Source organism: Monodon monoceros, unplaced genomic scaffold (genome assembly GCF_005190385.1).
Source record: "Monodon monoceros isolate NGI ecotype Baffin Bay Population unplaced genomic scaffold, NGI_Narwhal_1 Super_Scaffold_13, whole genome shotgun sequence".
Lineage (NCBI taxonomy): Eukaryota > Metazoa > Chordata > Mammalia > Artiodactyla > Monodontidae > Monodon > Monodon monoceros.
Window position 1 is genome coordinate 51840462 of NW_021703769.1, and position 17189 is coordinate 51857650.

At 51.6% G+C, this 17189-nt stretch overlaps 1 protein-coding gene across 1 annotated transcript; it reads right to left on the bottom strand.

Moving 5' to 3' along the window:
* Positions 1 to 6790: 6790 nt before the first annotated feature.
* On the bottom strand, positions 6791 to 16247 carry SRL (sarcalumenin). The gene is made up of 6 exons (XM_029220843.1): positions 16237 to 16247; positions 14434 to 14535; positions 13218 to 13313; positions 10690 to 10806; positions 9482 to 9715; positions 6791 to 7602 (listed from the first exon to the last, which is right to left on the bottom strand). Exons 2-6 carry the CDS (start codon positions 14468 to 14470, stop codon positions 6791 to 6793), a joined length of 1296 nt encoding a protein of 431 aa, XP_029076676.1. The 5' UTR covers positions 14471 to 14535; positions 16237 to 16247.
* Between the last annotated feature and the right edge of the window lie 942 nt (positions 16248 to 17189).

Below are 17189 nucleotides of genomic sequence, written 5' to 3' on the forward strand. Positions count from 1 at the left end.
ACGGGTTCATGCCCCGGTCCGGGAAGATCCCACATGCCGCGGAGCGGCTGGGCCTGTGAGCCATGGCCGCTGAGCCTGCGCATCCGGAGCCTGTGTTCCGCAACAGGAGAGGCCACAACAGTGAGAGGCCAGCGTACCAGAAAAAAAAAAAAAAAAGTGAAACTAGCGTTCCACTCCCTTCCCAAGCTCCATAACCCCCTGGCTGTCTCAGTATTCTCAGGAGATGAATTCTCAACAAAGGAAATCTATTAAATGCTTAAGTAAATTACACAGTCTATATGTATTGGTCAGACTTTTCAAATAATTACATTTGCAAATGAGAAAAAAATCCTCTGCCAGACCATGTATCCCCATGTATGATTTAGAAAATGTGGTCGCTTCATCCCAGAGGTCTTCCCTGGTCACTTGGGTTCCATGACTGTATCCCTAACTGGATTGTTAGCTCCCCAGGGCAGAGACTATGCCTGAATAAATATGTAAGAATTCCTAGGCTTTTGAAGTTGCGGTGGAAAAAAATCCAGAAGTCTGGAGAAAATGGAAGTAGAACAAATAAAATTTTTTGCACTCTTCACAAAGACAAAATCACTCTTTTTAGTGTGTCAAAAAAATGTACTATCATAACTTGGCCTATGCTCCAGATTAGCACAAGTCAATGTGATAGAATATAGTAGAAAGAATAATGGGATGGACAGAAAATTGGCCTTTTAGTTTGGTTTGTCATGTTTTAACAGGGTGAACTTGGACTTAACTTCTCTGGATATGCAGTTTCCCCATGCTGGATTTGGATTTAAGGATAAAAAATATACCTGCCCCATCTACTTTACAAGATGATCATGGTAGAGATCAAATTGAAATGGAATTAAGGGTTTGGTTTTTTTCTTTTAATATTTTTTTGTTGTTGCTCAGGAAATAATCCTCAATAATCTTTTTAATGAAAATTACTTTTAAATGATAATTTTTTTGTTGTTGTTGTTATTAACAAGCTTCAAGGTACTGACCGAACATTAAAAAAATCAGACAATGCTCAGTTTTTGCCAGTTTGTAAAGAGGAGGGAAAGGGATCAGAAAGAACAGTGTCACCAAATGTGACCCTGGGCAAGTAACCTAACATGACCTGTAGGGTAAGTCAGACTTCAGATAGAATTCTGGCCCTCCCAAATACACAGGCCATCATCCCAACCGCTCTGACCATCAGTCTCCTCATTAGTAAAGTATGATTAATAATAGATTAATAATAGTAATAACATTTACTGAATGCTTTCTGTGGGCTCTGTACTATTTCAAGCATGTTGCATTATTGTCATTTAATCCCCTCAACAGCCCCATGAAAGAGGGACTATTAATATCTCCATTTTGTGGGTGAGGAAACTGAAGCACAGAGAAGTTAAGTCATTTGCCTAGGGCTGCCCAGCTACTAAGTGGTGGAGCCCAAGACAAATCCCAAGCACTCTGACTCCAGAGCCTGTGCTCGTGTCTGTGCTGGACGGCTCCTTCCCTGTGGGGTTATTTTGAGGATTAAATGAAATAAGGCAGGGAGTTCCCTGGCAGTCCAGTGGTTAGAACTCGGCGCTGTCACTGCCGTGGCCTGGGTTGGGGAACTAAGATCCCGCAAGCCGAGCAGCTGGCCAAAAAAAAAAAAGGAAAGAAATGAAGTACATAAAGCACTCAGTGTGGCCTGGCACACAGCTGTTAGAATTACTGCATTATCTTAAGGTATAAGAGTGGTAATGTCTGTAGGTCTATAGACCAGTTCCTGGCGCAAAGAAGTGCTCTAGAAGTTGTTTCCCTTCCCCACTGACTTTATGGGAAAACAGAGAACAGTTTCCAAAGTGCAAGCACACACGGAATATGCTCATTTATGCATGTCATTTTTGTATGCTTTGGATAAGAGGTTGGCGCAGGGGATACCTCAGAACCTGTTGAATCCACCTTTGCTGCATTGCTCTACTCTCATTTTTTTTGTCTTTCTTATGCTTCTTTTTTATTGCCTTTATGGTCTTCTAAGGAAAAATTCAAGTTTCCCTGGATTGGGAAAAGCTTGAGCCGAATGTCACAGAAAGTGGAATTGGCTTGTAATGTTGTCTGAAGGCTCAGACTTTGGGGGACACATGAAAAGCCCAGGGACCATTGGGATGTCCTCCTCGGGTGAAATCTTCCTGGGTCTCCACCCTGGGCTGGGCACCCCCTACACACATCTGCCTGCACACATGCTCCCATGATCTGAAATCCACACACTGTTCATAGTTACTTCACAGCCACGCCCACCTCCCCACCTCAGACGTCCCCATTGGCCATGGACCTTCTCTACACAACACACAATGCACACCCTCTCGACATCTGCGTCTGCTACCCGACACACACCCACACACAGACTTCACACGCATGCGTTTGCATGCTCCTTATAGATCCCCCTGTAACCCCCAGATCTTCAGGGGACACATACACATAGCTGTAGACTCTCCATCCACAACATCCCTCATATCATCAGGCTATGTTTAGAATGGTCTTTGATTTTGTTTTCTGCATTTTGCCCTTCTGTTTCTCTATCATCCTAACGACAGACTTAACATAAATGTAGTAGGATGAGGCTTGTGAAACAGCACAATTTTGAACATGTCAGCAGGGTCTGTTGTGTTTTATTTATCTTCAGAACAGACCTCACCTACCTTGCCTTTTCCTGGGAAAAGCTCCATGTTCTTCCATTCGTGGGAAAACGATGGTTGCAGTTACGGGCAGGGCCAGTGACTTTGTGGGGTGGGTGGCAGCAGCAGCCTTAGTTAGAGCAGCTTGCTCAGCTGATCAGTCTGTGGAACGTGGGCCCCCTAATCGGAAGGAGGCCAAGGGGAGGAGGGCATTGCCTTAAGATCAGCCCCCACCTCAGGAGAAGCCAGAGCAGACGGCCTCGCGCTGAATTCACTGAGTCCAGCATCCTCTCCGGTGTGAGCCCATCAGTGCTGGCGTGGGTTAGCTCTCACACTCCCCTTTTGCTTATCCCCAACCTCCCACCAACACCCCAGGGCCCGGTTCTTTTCCTTTTGGGAACATGCTCACGCCAGGACAGTAAGGTGTGGCGGGAAGGGCACAGGCCCGGGGAGGCAAGGACCGGCTTGGGTTTCCGTAAAGGCGGGTACCAGCAGGAGTGTGACACGCTGTGGGGGCACCACTCTCTGCAGAAGCCAAGGGGAGGCACCATCCTTACGTTCAGGCCTGACCTCTAGCATCTCCACCTAAGCCTTAGGTGCCAGGTGGGCAGCCACGTGGTTGAGGGCATGGACCAAATGCTGTGACCGCCTGGGCCAGCTCTGTGGGACAGAAGCTTCAATAACTCCTATTAATGGGCTACTGCTATAGAGGCCAGGGAAAATGACAAATTCAAGGTGTGAGGAGAGAGTATTACTTCAAGTTTCCAATTGTACAACAGCCTTAGTTTCAGAGCCGGCTGAAGGAACGAGTCACCTTTGACACCAGGAGGCTAGAAGCAGGAGGGAGTTCCAGAACAAGCTGGGAGGGCGTCCCAATCAAGGGTGGGCAACTTATACATTTTTAGTCTATCCCCAAGAAACTTAGAAATTAGTACACAGGGGACTTCCCTGGTGGCTCAGTGGTTAAGAATCCGCCTGCCAACGCAGGTGACACGGGTTCGAGCCCTGGTCTGGGAAGATACCACATGCCGCGGAGCAACTAAGCCCGCGCAACGCAACTACTGAAGCTGGCATGCTCTAGGGCCCACGTGCCGCAACCACTGAAGCCTGTGTGCTAGAGCCCGCGCTCCGCTACAAGAGAAGCCACCGCAATAAGAAGCCCGCGCACCGCAACGAAGAGTAGCCCCCACTCGCCACAACTAGAGAAAGCGCATGTGCAGTAATGAAGACCCAACGTAGCCAAAAATTAAATTAAATTTAAAAAAAAAAACGAAATTAGTACAAGGGGTGAGAGGCGATGGGAGGAACAAATAGGTGGAGCACAGAGGATTTCTAGGGCAGTGAAACTACTCCGTATGATGCTACAGAGATGGACACATATTGTACATTTGCCAAACCCATAGAAGGTACAACACCAAGAGGGACCCTAATGTCAACTCTGGACTCAGGGTCACTATGACGTGTCAATGTAGGTTCGTCAGTTGTAACAAATGTACCGTCTGGTGGGGCGTTGATATTGGGGGAGGCTGTGTGGGGAGGGGGTATGTAGGAAATCTCTGCCTTCCTCTCAATTTTGCCGTGAATCTAAAACTGCTCTTTAAAAAACTTAAAGTCAATAAAAATCAGTACACTCCACTAGATAAAAGGAATGAAAAGAGATTACACTGGTTGGAGGCAACAAGAAAGCACGAGGCATTAAAGAGAGATTGGAACTTTATTATTGAGACTTTCTCCCTGATGAACTCAGAACGGAAAGAGCACTGGAAAGGTTCTGCTTCGGAGAGAAACAGCAACTGTTCAGGCACAAACGTTCATAGATACTCCTCCTGGGGGAAATCTCTGGATTCCGAATCCCCCCCCAGTTCCCCACTACCCCCCACCCTCACCCAAAGAGTCAGAATTCTGCTCGAAATCCACCTCCACAGAGCGGGGCACAAAACAGCACTTAAAGCCCCAGCTGGTTGACAAGCCTGCGGGAAGTTAGAAAGAAGGGAAGTCAGGGGGTGAACAGAGGAACAGAAGGAGTAAGAAAAGTTAGCTGGATGGAGAAAAGAAAAGGGGGGAAAGATCGCTGATGATGTCGCCCCCCCCCCCAGAAAATATAAGTATTGTATGAATGTGTTCGTCTCATTTCAGCTGCTTCCCCCAAAGCAGTGGTGACCGCAGCAGCTATGACAATGCCCAGCTCTCCACTTTTTCTTCCCCTTCTTCACTGGGAAAAACAGATATGCCAAGAGTAGCCGAGGGCAGGAAGGGGCATTAAGGAGCGAAGTGGGAGGGCAGCCCCTTGAGAGTGCAAAGGATGGGAGATGAAGCCAGGGCTGTTTTTTAATGAGAAGGAAGCAGCTCCCCAGGTGCTGGTCACCAGGCTCCTTGGATGCCCCTGGCAGACTTTGCTTCTCTGGTTGGCTCTGTCCTTAGAGACAACGTCCTGATGGCGGTGGGGCCTCTGGTCTTCTTGTGGGAGGTCCCGGGTCCTCCAAAAAGCCAAAAGAGGCAGCCTCTGATGCAGCACTCGGTGGAGTGCTAATCATTCTGAGAAACAGGAATTCCGGGATTGCAGTTCTCCATGTGGGCCCAATCTGATCACCAATTTGCCAATTTGCCTCCACTGCCTAATCCTCAGGGCGCCTCTCCCTCTGCTTCGTCTTCACTCTTCACTGTCCTTCTGGTCCTGGTGACCCCCTGGTGCTGGTGGGTCCTCCTGGTGAAGTCCCCCAAGACAGGTCACTCCCAGGAGGGGCCGGCTCAGTTGTCACTCGGCAGGAGGAGGCCCTCGGGGCAGCCGGGCCAGGCCCGGGGTCTCCTGGACTTAGACTCTTCACCCACCCACTTCCCATCAAGAGGCTTGTCCCCTCCAGGCTCTTCCTTCCGTCCCCCATCCCCATTGCCCTCCACCAGGCAGGCATGACTCTCATAGCTAGCTCCTCCTCTGTGCCCTCAGGCATCTGTTATCTCCCTAATCTCTCTTGGACAACGTAATACACACACATTCACACTCATTGGTATTTGAAGGCCAGGCTCCCCTACCATGTGCGCTCGGTGGGTATCGGCATCAAGTTCAGGTGGGAAACTGAAGGTCAGGCCTAGGTTGCCACCAGCACCAAGCGGCTGGTGCTGGTTCTGACTCCTGGGAAATTGCTCCGAGTTTTGAGTGTCAGCGCATCAGGGAATGGAGAAGAAGGGAAAGGAAAAGCCATGTGATGAAAACCAGGAAGGAACGAATCTTCTGCCAAGTGTCTCCACGGAGAAGCTGTGGCAACAGCAAGAAGCTCTCCACTGTCCCCTCTGAAACCCAAAGCCTTTGGGGTCTGAGTTTTCCAAGACATGCAATAGACACAGACACACTGCAAACCAATTAACCCTCTGAGCCCTGCCGGGACTTTCACTGAAGTCACTTCCAACAAGTAAATTACCTGAATGCATGGAACAGTCACTCTCCTCTTGGGGCCAAGGAAGGGACTGAGCTTCCTGGCTGGCTTAGAAAACAATGCCAGAGAAATGGCCTGGGGGAGGCAGATCCTTCTAGCCAGGAACTCTTGTTCTCTCTTAGCATTCTGGTATCCTGAATCGTTCCGCACCCCTTGGGGAGAGGGGAGAGGCCTGGGGGTAGGCTCAACACCCAGGTTGATTCAGACCCTGAGAGACTGTCTCCTGTTGAAGCCAACCCAAGCTCAAGAGGCAGCCGAGGGCTGGGGACAAACAGAAGACTGTGTGGAAGGCAGCCACGTGGACAGAGCAGACAGCCCTACGGAACTCAAATCTCCTCTAGTTTCCCAGCTTACCCGGGGGAAAAAGGAATTTCAGCTGCTTTTAGCTCATGTGATGCTCGTTAATCCAATTTACACTAGAATTTAGCTGCTCTCTGTCCCTCCAAGAGGGGATCCAGGAAAAGCAGGTGTGGCCTGACGTGCCTCAGTCAGGCCCCTAATTGAAGCAACAAGACAAGCATGCCACAATTCACAGTTTCCACTCTCCCACCTCGACCCACCCCTTACCCCACCAACTGGCCTCAATTAACTCCCAAATCTCCAACGAGTAACAGTTCCTGCCAGTGTGGCTCAAAGGGTTAATAAACCAGGACTTCTCAGACAGTTAGGACACAAGCTCATTCACCAACAGGAGCCCGAGAATGGTGACACAGCAACCTAGGGTTTCTTATAGCGATTCTTTGGGGTTTCACCACACCCTGTTTTGTCACAGTTGAGAGCACCTGGATTCTTCCCCAGCCCAAGGCTTCCCAGGAGGCTGGGGAGCTCCTGGGTGATGGCCCGCTCAATCTTATCCAGAAAGCAACCTCCCATGTAGGAACACTGCTGGGACAGGAGCTTGAAACTGGAGATAGGGTTGATGCCAAAGAAGTCCTTATAGGCCTCGCGGTTGGGAAGGTCAAATTTGCTGACGTTGGTCTTTGCCAGGATGGTCTTGAAGATGTAGAATTTATCAGGGTCTTCCACGATGTCCTTAAAGACCAGTTCCCCATCACTGAAGAAGGTCATTTTGTCCTTGTACGTCTGCAGGTAGCGGTCGACCAGGAGGGCGTGAATGCGGACCCGGATGGCATGCTGGCGGATGAAGGCAATCTTGTTCTCCAGCCTGTTCTCAATCACCTGATTCAGGTCTTCCAGGAGGGAGATCTCTTCCCTGAGAAACAGGTCCCAGTGGGTGTCGGGCTTGTAGTCATATGGCCAGAAGGAGCTGACGTACACCCTTGGGGGCTCTGTGACGTTGATGAGCGGGGCCAGGCTCCAGAAGAGGGCCCCATAGACCCTCATGAGCATCTGCATGGCCAGGTTGTCGGCTTTGTTCAGGATGATCCTTATTTGGGACTCACGCCCCTTCAGCTGGCGGAAGAGCATCTCCAGCTCCAGACCCACATCCAGCTTGGTTGGGTCAAAGACAACAAAGATGAGGTCCGCTCTGTCGATGAACCACTGGCACACATCGTTGAACGGGTAACCTTGGGGAGAGGAAGCGAGAAGTCATGCTGGGCAGGCGCCACCTCAAGCCCCTCGCCCCTCTTTCCAGAACCAGACCACTCCGTGGCTCAAAGGGAGTAACGGCATCAGGGAGTTTCTGGGTTTCTAAAGACTTTTAAAGAATTAATTACATATCTCCTGTCCCTTGTCAACCCTCAATCAAGAATGGCCTGGTGGGGGGACTTTCCTGGTGACGCAGTGGTTAAGAATCTGCCTGCCAATGCAGAGGACACAGGTTTGAGCCCTGGTCTAGGAAGATCCCACATGCCACAGAGCAACAATGCCTGTGCACCACAACTACTGAGCCTGTGCTCTAGAGCCCGTGAGCCACAACTACTGAAGCCCATGCGCCTAGAGCCTGTGCTCCGCAACAAAAAGAAGCCACCTCAATGAGAAGCCAGTGCACCACAAGGAAGAGTGGCTCCGGCTCACTGCAATTGGAGAAAGCCTGCTGGCAGCAGCGAAGACCCAACACAGCCAAAAATAAATAAATAAATAAATTTATTTATTTATTTTTATAAAAAAAAAGGATGGCCTGGGGAATTCCCTGGCAGTCCAGTGGTTAGTACTCTGTGTTTTCACTGCTGAGGCTGAGGGTTCAATCCCTGGATGGGGAAATAAGATCCCACAAGCCGCATGGCAAGGCAGGGGAAAAAAAAAGAACGGCCTGATCCTTGTTTTAATCCACAATGGAATCCAAGGCTCCAGGAAAGCAAAACACTTTTTCCAAATGGAAATTTTCCCCCTGTCTGCAAAGATCTGAGCAGTGGCAAAGATGTTGAAGGAAAAATGTCAGGGAATTAGAAGGAATAAAAGAGAAGGTGCCTTACTTAGGGGAAAGAAACATGGACCTGCCATCAAGACCTGGACTAGAACTTGGGCCCTGCCACTGGCCAGCTGAATATTAAATGCTTCTAAGCCTTAGCATTTTAGCTGCAAAATGACAAGAAGAACAATAACACCTAAGATGATATAAAGATTACGATGTTGCTATAAATTTAGCAAAGCACCAAACTAAAACTGCCAGCCTGTCACACAGCCAGCTCGATACATTCTAATTCCTTTAATTTATTTCCAAAATGAGAGGACTAGGAATACCTGTCTTGAAATGTTTCTACAATGATCAATCAGTAATGCATAAAATTATCCTATGCATTATAGGAGTGCAATAAAGATTAATTTATTATTATAATTATTAGTGATAATATTATTACTAGCCATAAAACAGGGTTCTGGTTATAACCAAAATGAGAGTTATAACCATAAACTGAGATCCACCATCTGGTCATATATTCCTACAAATGCCCCGTTATGACTCATCTCTGCAGACGGCCCTGCATCATAGTGACACTAAGTGGCACTCCCCTGCCACCTGAAGGCAAGCAGAGCTTTGGAAAGTCTGAGACAGGCTTCTATTGAAACAGGCCTGGTAAAGCAGTTACTGGGACTAGGAAGAGTTGAAAGTCAGGTTTAACCCAGATCCAAGTTAGCCAGAGGTCAAGTACATGTGGACTGGGATCCGAGTCCAGGCTCTCGATCACCTGGACACCATGGGCCTCCCAAAGACAGCTCAGCCCCAGCACAGACCTCAAGGAGCTCCTGACAGAGAAGACCAGGCTTCCCCTTGGGAAAATGCTGATGGCCTCCAAACCTGATCAGTCCTTGGGAAGGGAAAAGGATGAGGTACCCCACACCTAAGAGGCACCACAGTGACAACAAGAAGGGGCTGGAAGCAAAGAATGCATCCCCTGGTCTTGGACAACACTAGCCTCTCCCATGTCTGCCTACCATCCACTGTCTAAAATATTAACAGTTTTCTAAGACAGCGCTCATGCTGTTCAGAAATGATTGTTAAATTACCTCTTTCTTGTTGCTTGCGGTTCTCGATGATGCCTGGCGTATCCACAAATGTGACCCGCTCCAGAAGTTTGTGGGGAACCTCAATGCCGATCAGCTTCTCCAGGAAATTCTGGCCAAACTTCTCAAGGGGCGAGAATGACCGGGCACTGTCAGCAGCCATGACAATACCCTCGATGGTCTTCAACTTGGGCCCGTGCATGAGGACCGTGAACTCGGAGGTGGTGGGCTCGGCGCCTGCACACACAGGCATGGGGTTAAAGGGAACACAGTCATCTCTGGGGAAGCAATCCACCACCAAGGACATGGACAAGCAAGATGTTTCACGGAGGGCTTGCCACAGGTGTTGGATACTATGTTTGCTAACCTAGTGGCTTATTTTAACTGTGATAAAATATACATAACATAAAATGTACCATTTTAACCATTTCTAAGTGTACAGTTCAGTGGGATTAAGAACATTCACATTGTTGTGCAACCATCACCATCATCATCTCCAGAATATTTTCATCTTGACAAACTGAAACTCTGTCCCCATCAAACACTAACTCCCATTCCCCCACCCCCCGCCCCTAGAACCTCTCCTGCACTTTCTGTCTCTATGAATTTGACTACTCTGGGACCTCGTATAAGTGAACTCATACAATATTTGTCCTTTTGTGTCTAGCTTATTTCACTTAGCATAATGTCTTCAAGGTTTATCCATGCTGTGGCATGTATTAGAAATTCATTCCTTTTCAAGGCTGAATAATATTCCACTGCATGGATGGAACACATGTTTTTTTATCCACCATCCATTGATGGACGTTTGGGTTGTTTATAGCTCTTGGCCATTGTGAATAATGCTCTGTGAACATGGGCGTAACTGCTGATTTCTTGCATGTAATCTTCATTATTAAATTGAAGACACGTATGAATATTTTTTCTTTTTTTAATCTGTCATATTTTATTTTTTTAATTGAAGTATAATTGACTTACAATATTATGTTAGATTCAGGTATATGACAGAGTGATTCAATAGTTTCATACATTACGAAATTATCTCCACAATAAGTCTAGTTACCATCAGTCACCACACAAAGTTATTACACTGTAGTTGCCTATATTCCCTGTGCTGTACATTACATCCCCTGAATGTTTTCATTCTTCAAAATTCTTTTTACATATGACACTAAAATACCAACAATCACACAAGAAAGTCTCACTGTTACCTGTATAGAGCTGGTAGCGAGTGTTTTCCAGCCCAAGGAGATAGTTTATCATGGTGGATTTGCCAACACTCCACGGTCCCAGGAACAGCACCATTGGCTTGGATGTGATTTCCCCATCTGTGGGCAGCAGGGATGAGACATGAACTCACAAAGCTCCTTACTGAGGAGGGACAGGGTTCTTCACTCTGCGTCCCAGACAGTCCATCTTGAGTTGTGGGATTCTACCCTGGACCAGAGAGCGTGTCACCATCAGGGGCACATCTCATGCTATGTTAGTGCAATGACCCAGTTAGAGGACATGGGAAGACAGCATTTGGGCCATGCACAGATCCACAGCACACCGGCCCCAGAGTGGAAGGGATCAATTGAAGTCAACTCCTCCTGGTTCAGATCTGGGGGCGAACGGTTCATAAAAGGGGCAGGAGAGAGTAGCCATGCAGGGAGAGGCTGAAATGCCGCTATCTGGATTGGTAACCAAACAAAGGACACAGAAGAGGCTTATACACCCTTGGATGGTCTGGACTCGGGCGCTGCCTGTCCCCTGCCTGCCTCCCCTTAACTGCACCTCTCGACACCCCTCCTCAGGCTCAGCCCAAGCCAGGCTCCAGGGCCGGTCTCAAATATTAGTCTCCAAAGTCCACGGCACATTTGCCCGTCTCCGAGACCAAGCGCTGACTCGGCAATTCTCGGGTTCTTGTCCCATGTTGGGGAGAACACCCTGCCTGGGCTTCCCCAGTTGGGGTCCCTGAGCAGGAAAAGCAGAATTCTCCAGGGCTCAGGGAAGGGGCAGTGAGAGGCTTCTTCCTGCTGACTTACAGCCCCTCCTTGAGCCCTGAGACCAAGATGGTGTCTTGTGAGGGGAGAGCACATATTTATTACCTGAAATTGGTACCAGGCCATGCCCCTTCCTCCCTGCTGGTAAAGACACTCAGTGAGTCCTTTGCACTGCTGGGTGTCAACCCCTGGCTCGGGGACAGGAAGGGACTGGCAGGCTGGGGGTTGGGGGTGGCAGGAGTCCCCAGTTACAGCCACAGAGTTCCTACAAGAAGCCTTTTTCCCCAGGCCCAGGCCACGCCAAGGGGAACTGGGTCTTCCAGCTCTCCCGCGAGACCACTCCAGCAGGCTTTGCCAGCTGCTGTTCCCGCTCTCTGCAGCAGGGGGCGGCACTGGCACACGCAGGAGGCTGCAAGTGAGGGACCCAGCAGGGAGGTCACACAGGAGGCTGCCCAGGGGCACAGAGGAGCCCTGGCACTGGCGACAGACAAAGGGAGAGGAGGGAGCCTGGAAAGTGAGATCAGGACACTGGGATGCTCTCCCCACAGAGAAACCATCCCCCTGGGCCGCCTGTCGAAGAAAATTGCAAGGGAATTGTGAAAAAGGAAGAAGGAGAAAGTTACCACTCCTAATTCCAGCTGTGTGGTCTGAGTAGCCCAGCATCTCTCAGGGCCTCCAGTCCACCTTCTGTAAAGCAGGAATAATGTAGGCCCTACAACACCCCATCCGCTGTAGAGCCATCGGGAACATCACGGAGATGATACAGAAACAGCCAACTAACATAGGAAGAGACGTGCAAACCACCAGCCATTAAATGGCAATTAGATGCCATTGTTAACAGGTTTCCAAGACAAGCGACACTTAAAAATGGCCTTGCTGTGGGGCAACAAGAACACGATCCTGTTGTTGTGGGTACACAGAGGACAACCTGAGGCAACTGAGCAACAACTATCAAAATACTGAATTCCAGCATTTCTTTAAAATATGTATCCCTCAAATATACTTCCATGAAATACATAACACTTATAGCAGTGTTTGTAACGCTTTAAAAACAGAACATGGCAAACACCCCGTGTTCCATCAGCAGGGTATGTTATTTAGGGTGGTGGGTTCACAAGGACCAGAAAGAGCAGCTCTGTGGTGTGATCCCATCTTTGTAAAACAAACGAAAAGACACACTTGGATATGCTCATATAAGCAGAGTGCTATCTGGAAGTATTCATGAGAAACCATAGCAGCAGCTGTCTCTGGGAGTGGAATTAGAGAGGCTGGAAATCAAGAAAGAGATTTTTATTTTTCAATCTATACTATTTTGCACAGAACTTTTTTGGCAACAAGTATATCTTATTTTTATGATTTTGAAAATCAATTTCTGAAAGAATCCAGACCCAAGGGAAGTTGAGTTGGGAAGCCATTAGGAGGAGGGAAGGATTCTAGGCCAATCAGGGGACTGAAGACCCCACCTGTATGTGAACGGGGAGCCCTTCGTGGCTCTTGAGCACAGGAGGGATGGAAGTTGGCATCTCCATCCTTGGAAACCAAAACTGCCTGCATGAATGCTCACAGATGAAACACTTGCTCTCCCATAAAGCCCTGTGCAAATTAAGGGGCACACCTGCTGGGAAAGGATGGTTCGTGTCACTGAGGTCTCTGCCCCTCCCTGATAACTCAGGAGAACTCCCCTTGAGGGCTCAGGGAAGTGTGGACAGTCAGAGGTATAGGCCCGACCTCCGACCTCCGGACACTAGAGGTACCTGTGATCTCGTGCTGCCGAAGCTCACTGTATTTGTAAGACTGCTCCAGGGGCTTGATGGATGAGTGGTAGATCTTTCGAAGCCGCTGCAGCACCACTGGGGGCAGAGAAGGGCAGGGGTCAGGCAGGGGCCTCACCGGGCGGCTTCACCGCTGTGGATCCGTCTCACTCCCCAGGGCGGCTCTGGCCCCGCCTGGTGGGGAGCAGGGGCCGTGCAGTACATCAGTGTTCCTGGGGGCAGCTGGTGCACACCCCAACCCTCAGAAATCTTTAAACTGAAAGGCATCCCCCCAACCCCTGAAAGTCTCCAGAGCTTTTTTTTTAACCTAACCCTCTTCTCCTTCCCCTCAACAGTGTGTCCAGAAGCACCACTTCAGCCTGCAGCTACCTGAAGGCCCTTTCTATGGCAGATGGGAACCCCATCTCCTTCTCTCTGCCCCCACAAACTGTACTCATGCTTGCCTTAGGTTTAGAGGGCAAGAAGGCAGGGCCGCCCCAGCCCTGCGCCCTTCGCCGCATCCTCGGTGCCCCGGGGAGGACTCAGGCATCCCAAGTATCTTCTTGAGAAGAGTGTGGCTCCAGGGAGAAGGGGCTCGCGGGGTGAGGCACAGGGAGGGAAGAACATGGGGCCACCGAGGGTCAGTCTTTCCAGACCCTGCCCGTGAGCTGCCCGTCTCCAGCTGTGTGCCAGAGCAAAGCCCTGCCCCGCTCTGAGCTTTCACCAGCTCATCGATTAAGAGGAGACAGTAAGCCCTGCTGAAAGCCTTGGGTTATTACAAGAATGAAATGAAATACTGGACACCAAAGGGCTTTATCAACTGAAAAAATCAAAGCCAAAGTGATGAACAACCCTTCCTGGCCATGACTTGGAGGCTGCACCGTCCCCAGGCAGCAGCACTGGGATTTGCCTTCCACCCTTTCGCTGGTCCCTCTGCTTGGATCGCCTTGCCTCCTCCCCACCAACCCAGAGCCCTCCAGCCTTGGATGATGCACACGGAGCCTTCTCCATGAAGCCCCCCATCTCCAGGGTGCTCCTCCTCCCTGGGGTGCCTGCTGGCCTCAGAGCTGCAGCCATGCCCCGCCAGGCGCTGCGTGGCCGCTGGCCACAGGGCTCTCCCAGCCCAGCCCAGGTCCTCACCAACACACCACACAGCCCACCCCCTGCCCCACCCCTACCACCCCAGCCCCCCCACCTCCCAGCTCCTGCCCCTGGTTACCAGAGAAATCATCAGTTGGCTTGTCCTCATTCAGCATCAGAGTTTTCTCAATGTGGGAGCGGTCCCTCAGCGGGGCTTCCTCACTCACATCTTCCGCCTCTTCTGGGGAGAGAAGCAGAGAGCAGGGTTAGGGCAGAACTAGGAGCCAGTGGCCCTAGGTTCCCTCCAGTCAGGCAAGGGCGGGGCTGTGAGCAAGTGCTGACCAAGGCTTGCCAGCTTCAACTGCAAGGAGCCCTGTTTCTAGGAGGGAGTTTTAAAATTCAAACTCAACTTGTTAAGCTCCTCGATCCATTTTAGGTATTCAACAACTGTTGACTGAGCACCTACTACATACACCAAGCACGGAGCACAGCGTTGTGAATGCCGTGGTGCCCAAAACCGACCCAGCTCTGCCCTTGTGGGGTTTTCTACAGTCTGGCGGGGAGAGGGGGTGAAATAACCTGGAAAGTAATATAATTACAGACAGCGATGTGGGTACGTACGGAAGGAAAGATTCCAGAAGCTAGGAGGGCCTAAGAAGTGTGCCTACGAAGTCTTAGCAGGGGGAGTTAGAAAACTTCCTGAGAGGAGTGGTTTATAGGAGTCTGCATTTGGGGTTCTAAGAGAACCACTGGTCTGGTCAAGTGTGCATTTTATCAGGAAGAGCTGCTACAGGGAGTCTTGGGGAGCGGAGGGGGGAGGGGGGAGGGAGAGGCGGGACCACTGCTGCTTCTGACCCAGCAAGAGATGTCCCTGACCACCTGAGGCTCCAGGGAGGGGTGCTCACATTCCTGGGCCTCTAACATCACAGCTGTTTCTACGGGGGCTGACTGCACAAAGGATTTTAGGTGATAGAAGGAGGATAGACTTGGCCTGTGGGGCAGAGGGAGACCAGTTCCAGTTGGGAAGGGAGAAGAGAAGAATCAATGTGCCTCATGCAGCACCTCAAAAGAGTGATTCTTTCTGAGATCAGATCCAGAACTGGGAGGCCAGGGAAAGGGGAGGGGCTTGCTCCCCCAGTGCGAGTACCTGACAGGTGTGGAAACTAAACTCTGCAAGGAAACCTGTGTTGGAAAGTGAAGATTGACCCCAGTGCCTCCATCCTACAAGCCAGTTCTTGGTCCCGGTCAGTGTACTTGGTGGATGAGGCCACACCTCCCTAGGATGCTACAGCCTCCAATGTTGCCCAGCAGCTTTGGCCCTGCCCCCCCCCCCCCCCCCCCCCCCCGCCCGTTCCCCAGCACTGAGAGCAGGCAGAGCTGCTGCTGCTCCAGGTGGACGGACATGTGTGGGACATTAGTGTCACAGACAGCCTGAGGTTTCTTATCACCATCCTGACATGGCCTAGTCTTCAAGGGGAGATCCCAGGAGCTAGCCCACCAACATGGTCCCGCAGTGCCCCCTCACACCCACCAGCCTGCCTCTGGGCCTGAAATCCTGCCACTATGCCCCCCACCGCCATCCCGTCCTTTGGGTTAAGGCACCGGTCTGTGTTAAAGTGCATTGAGGGACCTTAACCGGTAAGTTTCTGATGGCCTATAACTTGATCAGGTTCCTCTGGGCTCTCCAGGGTCCCTCCGAAGTGGGGATAAGTGGCTAATGAACAGCCCGAAGGCACCCCAAGGGCGGGGCAACCCCCATGGGGCCTCCACCCCACGAACCCGGGGCTGGCTGGGGGCTCTCCCGCCCTGTGGGACCCTGCCTGCCCCTACACACAAGACCTCCGGGAAGACCGCAGCCGCCCCAATTCCCGGAGCAGCCGCCACGCCCCCGCCAGCCCGCCTCCCCCATGGAGGTGCCCGGAGCAGCCCGGGGATCCCCTACCCTGAGGCCCCTCCTCCTTGGGCTCCTGCGCCTCGGCCCCCTCGGGCCCCGCGTGCAACTCCTCAGCGCTCGGTCGGGCCCCCTCCTCCCCGCTGCTCGCGCTGCCCGCCGCTTCCTGGGCTCCTTCCCCAACTTCCTCCCCGGCTTCTTCCTCTTCCGAGGAGCCCCCTGCTTCTTCCGAACTAGCCCCGTCGCCGCTGTCCTCTTCGGATTCTTCGCCCCCCTCTTCTTCGTAGGAGGCAGCGTCCTCATGGTCCTCGGGCATCCCCTCTGCGGGGCGGTCCTCCTGCGCGCCCCCCACCTCTGCGCGCGTGTCCGACGCTGGGCTGGGGCTGGGCTCCCCCTGGTCCTCCGCCCCCTCCGCGGCTTCTGTGTCCAAGTCCGCGACTCCAGCTGGCAATTCTGGCTCCTGACCGGGCCCTGGGCTGCCCTCCCCTCCTGTCTCGACCTCCTTGCTGGGAGAGTCCCCTGAGTCTTCAGGCTCTGGGGGCCCTGCTGCTGCTTCCTGCGCGGGGTCGTCCCCTAGCGCCTCCGCGGCTTCCTCGGGGACCTCGCCACTCCCAGCTTGTCCCTCCGCCTCCAGTCCTGGGCCCTCTCCTGAGCTGAGCTCTGGCGCCCCCTCCTCCCCGGGCGCCCCCTCCCCTCCTGGGGGAAGGGCGCTTGCTCCAGGTGGGCCCGTATCTTCCTCCCCGGACCCCGCAGGTTCCCCGGGGGGAGCTGACTCGGAGGCTGAGGCTTTGGAGAAGCTGGCTTCAGGATCAGAGCCCAGGCGGTTGGTGGCGGGGGCCCCGGCGGCTGTCTTCTCCGAGCCCCCAGCCTCCCTGCCATCTGTGGGGTGAAGGAGCAGGTTCGTCTCTCCAGGGGCCGCTTCTGTCTGAAGCGCCCTTTCCTTCTCCTCTAGACTTGGGTCTCCAGCAGAGAAATGATTCTCCAACAAACTGCCAACATCTTCT

Bases quoted from the DNA above. Each gene is read 5' to 3' on its own strand.
- SRL (XM_029220843.1), bottom strand. From the start codon at position 14,470: ATGCTGAATGAGGACAAGCCAACTGATGATTTCTCTG. The intron at 10,807-13,217 runs GTACCTCTAGTG...TGCTGCCCACAG, and splicing joins TCGGCAGCACGAGATCACAG to ATGGGGAAATCACATCCAAG. The intron at 9,716-10,689 runs GTAACAGTGAGA...CTGTGTGTGCAG, and splicing joins TCGCTACCAGCTCTATACAG to GCGCCGAGCCCACCACCTCC.